This window comes from Apus apus, chromosome 1, assembly GCF_020740795.1.
Source record: "Apus apus isolate bApuApu2 chromosome 1, bApuApu2.pri.cur, whole genome shotgun sequence".
Taxonomy (NCBI): domain Eukaryota; kingdom Metazoa; phylum Chordata; class Aves; order Apodiformes; family Apodidae; genus Apus; species Apus apus.
In genome coordinates, this window is record NC_067282.1 from 442,789 (window position 1) to 455,593 (window position 12,805).

At 55.5% G+C, this 12,805-nt stretch overlaps 1 protein-coding gene across 1 annotated transcript; it reads left to right on the forward strand.

Annotated features, from left to right (window-relative positions):
- Nucleotides 1-6,804: 6,804 nt before the first annotated feature.
- LOC127394410 (olfactory receptor 52R1-like) lies at nucleotides 6,805-7,749 on the forward strand. The gene has a single exon (XM_051640375.1). It carries the CDS (start codon nucleotides 6,805-6,807, stop codon nucleotides 7,747-7,749), a length of 945 nt encoding a protein of 314 aa, XP_051496335.1.
- The last annotated feature ends 5,056 nt before the right edge of the window (nucleotides 7,750-12,805 follow it).

Below are 12,805 nucleotides of genomic sequence, written 5' to 3' on the forward strand. Positions count from 1 at the left end.
CTTGTTTCACACTGAGAGGCTCTGGTGCAGGACTGGCCTCTGCTTCATGGCACCTGGCACCTGGCAGGAGGCTCCCAAGTGCTGCCATGAGGCACAAGAGCACTTGTGAACTCCTTCCAGGAGTGTTTACCCTCCCCCAACTCAGAGAGAATCTACTACAATGATCCAAATCCAACCCCGACCCAGCTGGTAGAGCCACGGGAAGGAGAAGTGGCTCAGGAACCTGCCAGAGATGTCTGGGCATCACAGACATCGTCCCCATCTCACCCAGAACCGCGGCAGAGCTGGGTGAAAGCTGCAGTGGCCTGTGCAGGATTGAGCTGGTTCATTCCACTCTGGCACCTTCACTTGCTCATAACGTCTGAGCAAAACTTCTGGCACTAACTCGGGCTGTAGCAAAGTTCTAAGCACAATGACCCCAGGAAGTGACTGCAGAGAGGCAGGAATGCACCTCAGAAGAAGCCCCTCCAGCTCCCTGGGCTTGCTCTGACCTGTTGGGTGTCTCTGCCTCCTTGTAGCAGGTGCTCTGGGAAAATTTCAGACCCAGAGTTGTTGGCAGTCACTGTGAAAATAATTTAAGTTAATAGTAATAATTATATGAAAAAATGATGACATTTCAAGAGAAAGAATAAACATTATAAAAAAAACCAACAACTCACCAGTGATACATCCAAGCTGAAGGAAGTCATATTTCCAAGTCAAAATCGTTTCATATCTTTGACTTCAGACATGCCTGGAATTCCTAAGTTCAAAATCTTCAGCTTTTAAAAAAATGCTACACACTCCTTGGGTGCTCCCCATGGAACAGAGCCCCTGGGGGCCTCTAGAGTCTTTGTTCCTCTACCAGTGGGACACTTCTGCAAAGCTCTTTCCATGCAGTGAAAGCCAACCAGCCTCCAGGTCAGAGAAGAAGGTCTGAAAGCAAACTGTGTTTGTCTGCACAGCAGCACAGGACCTCAGAACAGAGGCTGGAGGCACCTCCCGAGGTCACCTTGTCCAACCCCCCAGCTACAGCAGGACCAGCTGAACCCGGTTGCCCAGGACTGTGTCCAGCTTTTGGATATCTGTAAGGATGGAGACACCACTTCATCTTTGGAAAAAAAGGTTCAAAATCCTGAGAAATAGGATTTCACAAAGAAACAGAGAGATGTGAAGTGCCTGCTTCTATTTTCTCCTCCTGATGTTCTCTGTCCTCAAAAATAAATCTGTTTCTTTAGGAAGAAGCAACCTCTACTTTTTCCTCTTGGTTTAAACTCTTCCCTTGTTGCTGGTTATCATGAGCTGTGGTCCTCACCCTTGAGGTGACCAGGTTGCCATGCACGGGGGCATGTCTGGTGGTTCCACTGCAGCAGCCCCTGGGATTCTTCCCGAGAGAGGTCCCAGGGTGTCTGAGCCCTGGTTGGAACACTGGGTGTCTGCTCTCCAGGCTGAACACGCTGGTTTCCATCACACAAGGGAGTGGAGCACAAAGCCCTGCACAGCAGGAACTTACACAGGTGACCAGAGCAGCACCAGGTGCTACTGAGAAGGCAGGAGGCTCAGGTGCTCTTGATGTCTCCATCAGTAGATGGTGATCACAGGATCACAGGGTAATTTTGGTTGGATGTGACCTCAGGACATCTCTGATTCATCCTGCTGCTCCAAGCAAGGGCAGCTCCAGAGACAGACAAGGTTGCTCAGGGCTTTATCCAGTTCTGTGTCTAAAGTTTCCAAGGATGGATGTTGCATCACCTCTTTGGGTCTCTTCTGTGGTGCTTGATTGTCCTTACAGTGAAAAAGCTTCTCTTTATATTCAGTTTGAACCAGAGTCCCAGATTGGTTTGGGTTGGAAGGGACCTCAAAGCCCACCCAGTCTCCCCCCTACATGGGCAGGGACACCTCCCAGCAGCCCAGGCTGCTCCAAGCCCCATCCAACCTGCCCTTCAACACTGCCAGGGATGGGGCAGCCACAGCTTCCCTGGGCAACCTGGCCCAGGCTCTCCCCACCCTCACAGCCCAGAATTTCTCCCTCACATCTCAGCTCCAGCTCCCTCTGCCAGCTGGAAACCCTTCCCCCTGCTCCCAGCCCTCCCTGCCCTTGTCCCAAGCCCCTCCCCAGCTTTCCTGGAGCCCCTGCAGGCCCTGGAAGGTGCTCTCAGGTCTCCCTGGAGCCTTCTCTTCTCCAGGCTCAACACCCCAACTCTCCCAGCCTGGCTCCAGAGCAGAGCTGCTCCAGCCCTCCCAGCATCTCCGGGGCCTCCTCTGGCCTCTCTCCAACAGCTCCGTGTCCTCCCTGTGCTGGGGACCCCAGAGCTGTTCCCAGCCCTGCAGGATGGAGTCCTGTGGAGTATCTAGCTGTGTTTTAGCAAGCGCTGAGTAGATTGTGGGATAACCCTTTGCGTCCGTGGCAGATCACCCTCCAGCAAAGGTCGACCCAGAGCCCAAAGTAACAAGTATTGGGAGGAACTTCTAGAGAAGGAGGAAAGATAAAAGCAAAAATTGTAGGGCATCTAAGTCTGCACTGACTCTGCCTGATGGGCTAAGGTTTGTGGGGAGAAGTTTCACTCCGTGTTAGGCTGCTTTACTTCAGTTGGGTCCTAAAGACCTTCAAGGGTGGAGGCAGCACAATCCCTGGGGGCCACTCTCCTTTGCTGTTCCTGTGCCCCCGCAGCTCGAGGTGCAATACCAGCAAGTTCAGCTGTGAGGAAGAGATCAATGATTTCAGAGAATTGGGGAAATCCGTGGAAATCAGGCAATGAGCAACGAGTTCCATCAAGGAGGACAGAAGACAGGTCTAAGTGCTGCCCTCAGGGGCTCTTGCAGCTTGTCCACATCTTCTATGTGGGACCAAAGCAGCGTCTTACCAGACACCCCAACCTGGCATCAGGGTCTTCACACAGCAGCAGCATCTGGTGCAGCCTCTCCCAACCTCCACTGAGGGTGAGGTGGGTGTCCTTCCCGTAGCCTGTGCTCCTACAGCTTCAGCCTCCACAAAACACCTTCTTAGAACCTTTCCTGCTACGTTAAAGCACCGTTTATTGCCAAATCAATTCTCCTGTTCAAGTCAGTTCCAAGCAGCTGCCATCTGGGACTTAAAGGCAATTTTTGCCCCCTGGCATTTTTTGTTATATTCTCTGTTATTAGAGCTTGGAAGGGTAAAAACATTGTCATAGAAATGAAAAAACAAGCTGTACCTCCTTAATGTGATCTGGGAAGGGCAAAATAATGTTTCAGAGCCAGGCTGGTGACACTGAGAAACAGCTCCTGCCCAGGCTCCATATGTCCCATGGTTGGTTTTTTCCTCCTTTTGCGCTCAGAGAAAAATTAATAAAGAGAAATGAATGAATCACCCTGAAAACGCTGCTCTCCATTTCCTAGCTGTCTGCTTCTCAAACAGACAGTTAATAGAGCCCCAGAGCGGGAAGGCACGAAGAGTTTCTCCCGGGTGTGGATGAAAATGGAGTGGGGTTCTTGCTCTCCATCTTGCTTTCCAAACGGTGGTCACGGAGCTTGGCTCTGCTGGGGAAGAGGGGAACGTTCCTCCTCCCTCAGCCTGTGTCTTTGCTGGTGACTGTGACCACCACTTTGCAACTGAAATGTCCATTGCTGGTCGCCTCTACCCTACAGAAGAAGTGAAACCCCCAACCAGAGGATGAGATGTCAAGAGCTCACATCTCCTCCATGAGCAGGGCCAAGAGGCACAGGTGGGGATGGACCAACATAGCTGGGGCTGAGTTGTCTCTGGGAAGGTGAGGGAAGAGCTGGGTTGACTTGGAAAAGGGACTGAAGAGGGAAGGGGTGGGACAAGGAGAGGGAGGGAAGGAGTGGAGGTCAGGATGGGAGTGTGGTCTGCACAGCAATGGGGAGAGAGCTGGGAGTCACAAGAGCCTGCAGAGGCAATGAGGGGTTGCATGGGGCTGGAACAGCTGTTGGAGATCTCCCAGAGGATCTCCTGGGGGAATGTCCAAGTTTCCTCCTCTCCTCTCCTCTCCTCTCCTCTCCTCTCCTCTCCTCTCCTCTCCTCTCCTCTCCTCTCCTCTCCTCTCCTCTCCTCTCCTCTCCCTCCAAACACACCTGGGATAGGACCTGGGCACTCGGTGTCTTTCCACACTCTGGCGTTTCTGCTGTCCCAGACCCTTTCAGTGGGCAGCACTGGGGATTGACAGGGATCCCAAACAATGGAGGGGGAATTTATTGGCATGACTTGCTTTTCAGTTGCAATTGGCAGAGCCAAAGATTTGCCACGAGATGCTCTGTTACATCAACCCCAGAACACAGCCCGGGCAGGTGCAGAGTGACACCCAGCACTAGGGGACACTTAACTCTCTAATCTGCCTCTTGTTATTTCACCCCTCTCCATCTACATGATGGGGACGATAGTGCTGGATTCTCTCTCTGAGCTTTGGTTGGAAAAGACCTCCAAGATCACCCAGTCCCACTGCTCCCCCCGCCCTGCCAAGGCCACCCCTGCCCCGTGTCCCTCAGCACCATCTCCAGGGCTTGGAAACCCCCCCAGGGATGGGGACTCCCCCCTGCCCTGGGCAGCCTGGGCCAGGCCCTGACAACCCTTGCCAGGAAGGAATTGTTCCCCAGATCCAACCTCAGCCTCCCCTGGCACAACTTGAGGCCGTTCCCTCTGGTCCTGTCGTTTGTTCCTGGGGAGCAGAGCCCGACCCCCCTGGCTCCAACCTCCTCTCAGCAGCTGCAGAGCCAGCAGGTCTCCCCTCAGCCTCCTTTGCTCCAGGCTGGACACCCCCAGCTCCCTCAGCTGCTCCTCACAAGTTCTCCAGCCCCTTCTCCTTCTGCTCCAGCCCCTTCCCCAGCTCCCTTGCCCTTCTCTGGACACGCTCCAGCCCCTCCATGTCCTTCTTGTCCTGAGGGGCCAGAACTGCCCCCAGGACTCCAGGTGCCCCCTCCCCAGTGCCCAGCACAGGGGCACGATCCCTGCCCTGCTCCTGCTGCCCACACTCCAGCCAAGCCAAGGGTGAGATGTAGCAGAGAAAGGACAATTTGCTGTTGTTTGGAAACTGCTTTGTAACTCGCGCCGCTGCCGTTGGACTTAGTGAGTTAATCTTGAACTGCCCCACAGCTCTGAAACCTCCTCCAAACAAACACAACTTGAGAACAGACACAGCCCTGGGCAATGTGTCCAAGATGTCATCAGCACCCAGGGGGTTAAACCTCCTCAATTTGTCCCTCTCTAATTGCACCTGAAGCGCAGGGGAAGGCAGAGCTCCCTGCTGGGATTTGTCCCTCAGACAATAAATCAACATCTCCCAGTCCCAGGGTCCCTGCATGGAAACCTGCAGGAGGCTGGTGAGTACCCAGGGCTGGGGCAGCAATTCCTTGCTCTCTGCTGAGACCTTTGGTGCCATCAGCCCCGGGCAGCAAGTGAGGAGCAGCCCCCAGTGAGTGGAGCTGGGAACTCTGATCCTTGTCCCCCTCATCTCCGTGGGAGAAGGAAGTTTCAGGGGCAGAGGCAGCTGGCAGGGCAGAGGTGGGGTGAAGAAAGATCAGTCATGTCCCTTCCTGGGATGTTTAGCAGCCACCTGGCAAAAAAGGAAAGACAAGCCAGGCAATCTCTGCCACCGTGCAGGTGACCCCAGGCCACAGGGATCTGTCAGGTTTCTGCCAGCCCAGCTCCAGCTGGTGACTGGTGCCCGTGCTGGGCTGGGCTGGGGGGGCTGGAGCTGTGGGACCTGGCTCCTGGAGCTGGCCTGGCTGGCACCAGCTCCTGGGGAGGAAAAGCCCAGGCAGTCTCTTCTGGGAAGATGCTGCCATCTCCTCTGTCCTTCTGCTCCCCACAGATCTTCAGAACGGGTGAGGTCAACTCCAGGAAGGTTTCTGAGGAGCCTTATCAGGTCAGGAACTTTATAGAATCATAAAGCCATTTGAGATGGAGGGGACCTTAAAGCCCATCCACTCCCACCCCTGCATGGGCAGGGACACCTCCCAGCAGCCCAGGCTGCTCCAAGCCCCATCCAACCTGCCCTTCAACACTGCCAGGGATGGGGCAGCCACAGCTTCCCTGGGCAACCTGGGCCAGGCTCTCCCCACCCTCACAGCCCAGAATTTCTCCCTCACATCTCAGCTCCAGCTCCCTCTGCCAGCTGGAAACCCTTCCCCCTGCTCCCAGCCCTCCCTGCCCTTGTCCCAAGCCCCTCCCCAGCTTTCCTGGAGCCCCTTCAGGCCCTGGAAGCTGCTCTCAGCTCTCCCTGGAGCCTTCTCTTCTCCAGGCTCAACACCCCAACTCTCCCAGCCTGGCTCCAGAGCAGAGCTGCTCCAGCCCTCCCAGCATCTCCGGGGCCTCCTCTGCACTCACAGACTCACAAACTGGTTTGGGTTGGAAGGGACCTTCAAGATCACATTGGCCTAATCTGTGCTGGGATCCTTCTTCCAGGCTCCAGGGACAGAAGCTGAGCTGAGCCATGTGCAGGGGCTGAGGGAGCTGCAGTCTTTTTTGGGGGAAAGAAAGGACATCCCTGCAGAACTTCCTTTGGGAAGGAGGTTCACTTCAGACCAGCCTTCACCTGGCCTCCTGGGCTGGACACCCTCTGGACACTGGAGAGTCTCAGGTGGTCACCTCGGTCAGGGCTCCCGTTCAGCTCAGCCCAGGAGTGAAGTGTCTGCAGGACTGCTCCAGGACCACAGAGCACTTCCAGTGGGAGCGAGCAGCACACCTGCTTCAGAAGTGCCCTCCTGAGCCAGTGCCTGCAGCTGCCCCAGCTCTGGACCAGACCTCCTGCCAGTCCCCTTTGCCACTGCCCCGACCAGACCCAGGTGCTTCTCTCCAGGGCAGCGCAGGCAGGAGACAAGAAGAGCTTCATGCCTCCCAACTCCACCACCTTCTCCCACCCTCCCTATTTCCTCCTCGTGGGCATCCCCGGGCTGGAGAAGGAGCAGTTCTGGGTCGCCTTCCCCTTCTGCATCATGTACACCATCGCTGTGCTGGGGAACATCACCCTTCTCCTGGTCATACGGGCAGAGAGGAGCCTGCACCAGCCCATGTACCTCTTCCTGGCCATGCTGGCCTTCACTGACCTGGTGCTCTCGACGTCCACGCTTCCCAAGATGCTGGGCATCTTCTGGCTGGGCCACAGGGAGATCGGCTTCCTCCCCTGCCTGGCGCAGGTGTTCTTCATCCACACCTTCACCTCGGTGGAGTCGGGCGTGCTGATGGCCATGGCCCTGGATCGCTGCCTGGCCGTCTGCCGCCCGCTGCGGCACGCCAGCCTCCTCCCCGCGCCCGTGGTGCTGGCCCTGGGGGGCCTGGTGCTGCTTCGGGGGGTCCTGCTGGTCGCCCCCGTCTGCTTCCTTCTGCACAGGCTGCCCTTCTGCCAGCACCAGCTCATCCCCCACGCCTACTGCGAGCACATGGCCGTGGCCAGGCTGGCGTGCGGGGACACCGGGGCCAACGCGGCTTACGGGCTCTTTGTGGCCCTCGCGGTGGCAGGGACTGACCTGGCCCTGATCTCTGTGTCCTACACCATGATCCTGCGGGTGGTTCTGAGCCTGCCATCCACAGGGGCACGGCTGAAAGCCTTCAGCACTTGTGCATCCCACCTCTGCCTCGTCCTGGCCTTCTATGTCCCTGCCCTCTTCACCTGCTTCACCCACCGCTTTGGGCAGAACATCCCTCCCCACGTCCATATAATCGTGGCCAGTCTCTACCTGCTGGCACCCCCCATGCTGAACCCCATTGTTTACGGGCTGAGAACCAAGGAGATCTGGCACAGGGTGGTCCTTCTCTTCCGGCGGAAGGGAACCTGACCCACAGGTACGTGCCTCCCACCTGCTCCTAATTCACTGATGATGCTGGTTAATTTAACAAGAGTTATCACAGAGTCCCAGACTGGTTTGAGTGGGAAGGGACCTCAAAGCCCACCCATGGGCAGGGACACCTCCCAGCAGCCCAGGCTGCTCCAAGCCCCATCCAACCTGCCCTTCAACACTGCCAGGGATGGGGCAGCCACAGCTTCCCCGGGCAACCTGGGCCAGGCTCTCCCCACCCTCACAGCCCAGAATTTCTCCCTCCCATCTCAGCTCCAGCTCCCTCTGCCAGCTGGAAACCCTTCCCCTCACCCTGTGAGTCCCAACCTTACCCCTGTGCAGCAATTGCTGGGGGTGACATGTTCCCAGTGCTAGGAAAGGTGCAGCACTGGGGCAGGGTGGAACACGGCTCATGTGCATCCAGTTTGCACCCTGGCAATTCCCCAGGCAAGTCCAGATGTGGGCAACATCTGGGAAACGTGGTGGGCTGACCCCGAGAGGAGCTGCATGGAGGGTGGAGGGGAGCGGAGACCCCGTGGCCATGCTCTGTGGCAACCATGGGACCCAAAGGTCCTGTGAAATAAATCAGCTGCATGTTTGACACCCTGGGCAAACACCCTGTCACCTTTTGAGGAAACTGTCCTCGAGGTGAACTCTGCTCATCATCATCAGTTATAGAACCATAACACCCCTCCTTCCAGGAAGCTGCCCCCTCTCAAGGTGCGACCACCCCTCACTGAGTGTCCTGGGGCACTGGAACAGGCTGCCCAGGGAGCTGGTGGAGTCACCATCCCTGGAAGTGTTTAGAAGAAATAGAGATGTGGTGCTTAGCAACAGGATTGAAGCACTGAACAGGTAAATCAGGCTATGGTAGGAGGATTTAGGTGATGGTTGGACTTGGTCTTCAAGGTCCCTTCCAACCAGGATGACTCTGTTCTGTGATTCTCCATTCTCTGCCTTCAGACATGAAGTGAGATGATTTTGCACCAATCACAACCAGGAGTCCACCTGCAAGGTGGGATATCATCAAATGGTTTGAGAGAGGAAGGAGGCCAGGGAAGACCCCACCACAGGGATGAGCCCATTCCCCTGACCTCCGGGACCAGTTGATGGGCTGAGCCTCCAGCCCCCACGGGGACACCTCTGAGTGAGATCTGAGCCCTGGGATCTCCAGCTGCATCCCTGGGAAACTCAGGAATCTCTGTAGAGTTGTTTGAGTTCCAAGTGTGTGTAACCAGCTGTACGGACTAGTCTGCACATGCTTTGCAGACAGTTGAACATTAGGAAGAGATTCCTCACCCAGAGCGGGGCAGAACACTGGAACAGGCTCCCCAGAGAGGCAGGAATGGCACCGAGGTGACAATATTCAAGAAACACTTGGACAAGGCCCTCAGGGACGTGGTGTGAACATTGGGGTTGTCCTGTTCTGGGCAGGAGCTGGACTTGGTGATCCAGGCTGTCCAAGGAGGTGGTGGAGCCACCATCCCTGGAGACATCTAAACAGACAGATGTGGTGACAGGGGACAGGGTTGAGTGGTGGATGTGGCAGAGTTTGGGTGGTGGTTGGGCTCAATGATCTTGAAGCTCTTTTCCAACCAGAGTGATCTTGTGATCCTGTGAATTTATCACCTGCAATTGACAAGAACTGGTGCATCTGCTGCTGCAATAAATGACACTGTTCATCAGTCTGGCCAGGAGAGCTCCTGGACACCACCAGGTTCCTGAGTGTGGCCGTGAGGGTTCCCAGGATGGACAGGGCAGTGTTGGTGCCTCCAGAACCATCAGAGTCCAACACAGGTGCTGGGTATGACTGGACCATTAAGGCCCAGCTGGGAATCCCTCAGAATCTCAGCCCAGCCACCCCCAGCTCCTCTCACACCTGAGGACAAGCTGGAAAACCTGGGGGTTTGTTTTCTGCCAAGTTACTTTTCCCCACAGTCTTCTCCAGTAGCAATGGGAGAGGTCTTCTAGGAGACACCATTTTTAAGCAAGAAACGGCAGCAGGAGATGGTTGTTGGTCAGATACCTGCAAAAGTGACCGGGTGACTCACACAGCTCCTGTAACCTGTGAGATCACAGGAAGGGATGTGGGAATATCCTTCATAAAGCACTGGAAGCCACACTCAGGCACAGACTGGGGAGGGGCTTGGGACAAGGGCAGGGAGGGCTGGGAGCAGGGGGAAGGGTTTCCAGCTGGCAGAGGGAGCTGGAGCTGAGATGTGAGGGAGAAATTCTGGGCTGTGAGGGTGGGGAGAGCCTGGCCCAGGTTGCCCAGGGAAGCTGTGGCTGCCCCATCCCTGGCAGTGTTGAAGGGCAGGTTGGATGGGGCTTGGAGCAGCCTGGGCTGCTGGGAGGTGTCCCTGCCCATGCAGGGGGGGCACTGGATGGGATTTAAGGTCCTTCCAACCCAAACCATTTAATTATTCTGTGATTCTGTAACTGCACTTCTGGCCAGATGAATGTCTGGGATATGAAAGAGAAACTCCTCATCATGTCAGACATGTTATCCCTGCCACTTCTGGTTTGGGGTGGAACGTCAGACTGTGTCATGTACTGTTCTCTTATTGAAGTGAATTTGGGCTGGGAGGGCACAAAGCAGAGTGGGGGGAGTGAAGGGGGCAGAGAAGGGGAAAGGTGAGGCAGGGCAGCTATGACCAGTCACTCTGGGCTTTCAAAGCTTCATTTCTCCAAGGTTTCCCAAAGGGATGCCTTAAAAAAAATTGTCTTAATATCGAAATGCTATTTCTCTGGTTTGTTTTTCCCCCTTGGTGCTGCAGCAGAGCTGCAGATGCCACGACATCAGCTCTTGCTGGTGACACAGGAACAAACCCTCTGCTCCCAGCCATTCCTTGCACAGCGTGGCTCATGGAAAGCAGCAGAACTGGCCCCATCCCTCCACTCTCCCCGCCCTGGGTTAGTTTGTGGTCCCCCCCATGGGCTGGCCAACCTGAAAACGACCCCCCTTGTCTCACAGGCAGGGAGATCTTTCTGTCCAAACCTCCCCATAATGTGAAGCGTGGTGTAAAAACCGAGCAGGAACAGCTGCCTGTGAGGGTTCAATAACCAACCTGTCGATTTGCTTCTCACAGGCATTGAAACTTCCTTTGCAGACCCAGGAGGAGCACGTCAGGTTCAGCCTCGGTCTCCAGCACTCTGGGAAAGCACAGCCAGGAGGTCAGGATATCAGAGGGAACTGCTGGATTCTGTGGTTACATCCCAGGCCCCTCAGCTCCGAGTCCTGTCTTCTGAAATGCTTCTGTTGTGCTGATGCTCCTGCACAGAACTCCCTCCCCAGCCATAAAATCGTGCCTTACACCAAACCCAGCCCCAGCAGGGGCAGCACAGAGTCAGCCAAAGACTATTTTGGCCTTATGCTACCTAGTGGACTGGGCTCTTTTTTTTTTTTTTTTTTCCCTTTGGTTTTGGTTTGTTTTTCTGCTCCTGTTATTTTGATAAGTGCAGGGATCAGGGCAGATAAAAATAATTACACCTGCTGGTCCTCTGGTCAGCCTGCTCCTTAGGCTGACATTACAGGTCCAATTAGAATTCTTTAAAAATGCTCTGGGGTTTGATGAATTAATTGTATTTTTCAGCAGCCGTTTTGCAGGTTGCATCTCCAGGCAACGTGCCAGGGCAGCAACCACGAGGGTTTCACAGTGGAGAAAACACAAATGTTCCTCTCCTAAGCAGAAAATGCACCACCCCTCATTGCACAGGCCCCACCAATTCGCCCAGCACAGGGATCCGACCCCTTCGTTTCCTTAACACCTGTGAAAACTCCAGGCTGTGTCTATTCTGGGACAACAAAGAACTCTCCTTCCATCCCACTACCTGCAAACCTGGGGGCTGCCCTGTCCTGGTGGGTCTGCAGGCTCCAGGAGGAGAGGGGATGTCCCCCAGTGGCTGAGGAACAAGCAGATGTCCCAGCCACAGACCACAGCTGTTTTCTGATTGATATAATTTATAAACACCACTTCCTAATGCCTTTTCCTGCTGATTTTCACTAGAAACAAACCTCCTACGGTGAAATCTGTCCAATTATTAGTCTGTGCTGTGGTGGAGTTGCAGTTGTGGCTGCCCCATCCCTGGAAGCTTGAAACATCCCAGGTTGGATGGGGCTTGGAGCAGCCTGGGCTGCTGGGAGGTGGCCCTGCCCATGCAGGGGGGGCACTGGGTGGGATTTGAGGTCCCATCCAACCCAAACCAGCCTGGGATTCCATGTTTCTATGCAAAAAACTGAGGGTGTCTGGGGATGAGGCTCTGCCACTTGCACCAGCATGATCAGTCCCCCCCTGTGGAAGCAGTACCTCCTCTTAGGCCAGCTGATGGAGTTAGAAGTGGACATTCCCCTGAACCTCACAAGAGTCCAAGCTTTCCTCCTGTGCCAGGTTGTCTGGAAGGCCAGGGTGCATCCCCAGCCCTGCAGCAGGGCAGGTCCCAGCTCCCTGGGTGCAGGGGTGCTGGGCTGGGTGTCTGTGCCCCTCTGGCTTGGTTCACATCAGTGTGGAGCTGGGAGGGCAGGTGTGGATCCCTCTGCAACCCCTCATTGTTCCTGTCACCCTCTCTGGAACCACCCTGGGTGTCAGGGCCCTTTCCATGGGTTATTTCTTCACAAACATCCTCCCCATCCCAACCCCTCCATGCACTGGCAGGGAGCCCCCATGGGAGAGCACTGCAGAGTTAAGGAAACTGTCTGAAACAGCCTTTAGCATCAAATCCCAGAATCCCAGACTGGTTTGGGTTAAAGATCATCCAGTCCCATCCCTGCATGGGCAGGGACACCTCCCAGCAGCCCAGGCTGCTCCAAGCTCCATCCAACCTGCCCTTCAACACTGCCAGGGATGGGGCAGCCACCCTGGGCAACCTGTCCCAGGGTCTCAGCTCCTTCATAGTGAAGAATTTCTCCCCAGTATCTACCTTGAATCTCCCCTCTTCCACTTTAAAGACATTTAGGAACGAGAAAACCACCCACTGGTGGATGGCACAGCAGAAGCCCCCCTGGTTCCCCTCTTTCCCCAGCACAGACACGGGGACACTTTGCAGAGGTGGTGCAGGG

Bases quoted from the DNA above. Each gene is read 5' to 3' on its own strand.
- LOC127394410 (XM_051640375.1), top strand. From the start codon at position 6,805: ATGCCTCCCAACTCCACCACCTTCTCCCACCCTCCCTATTTCCTCCTC.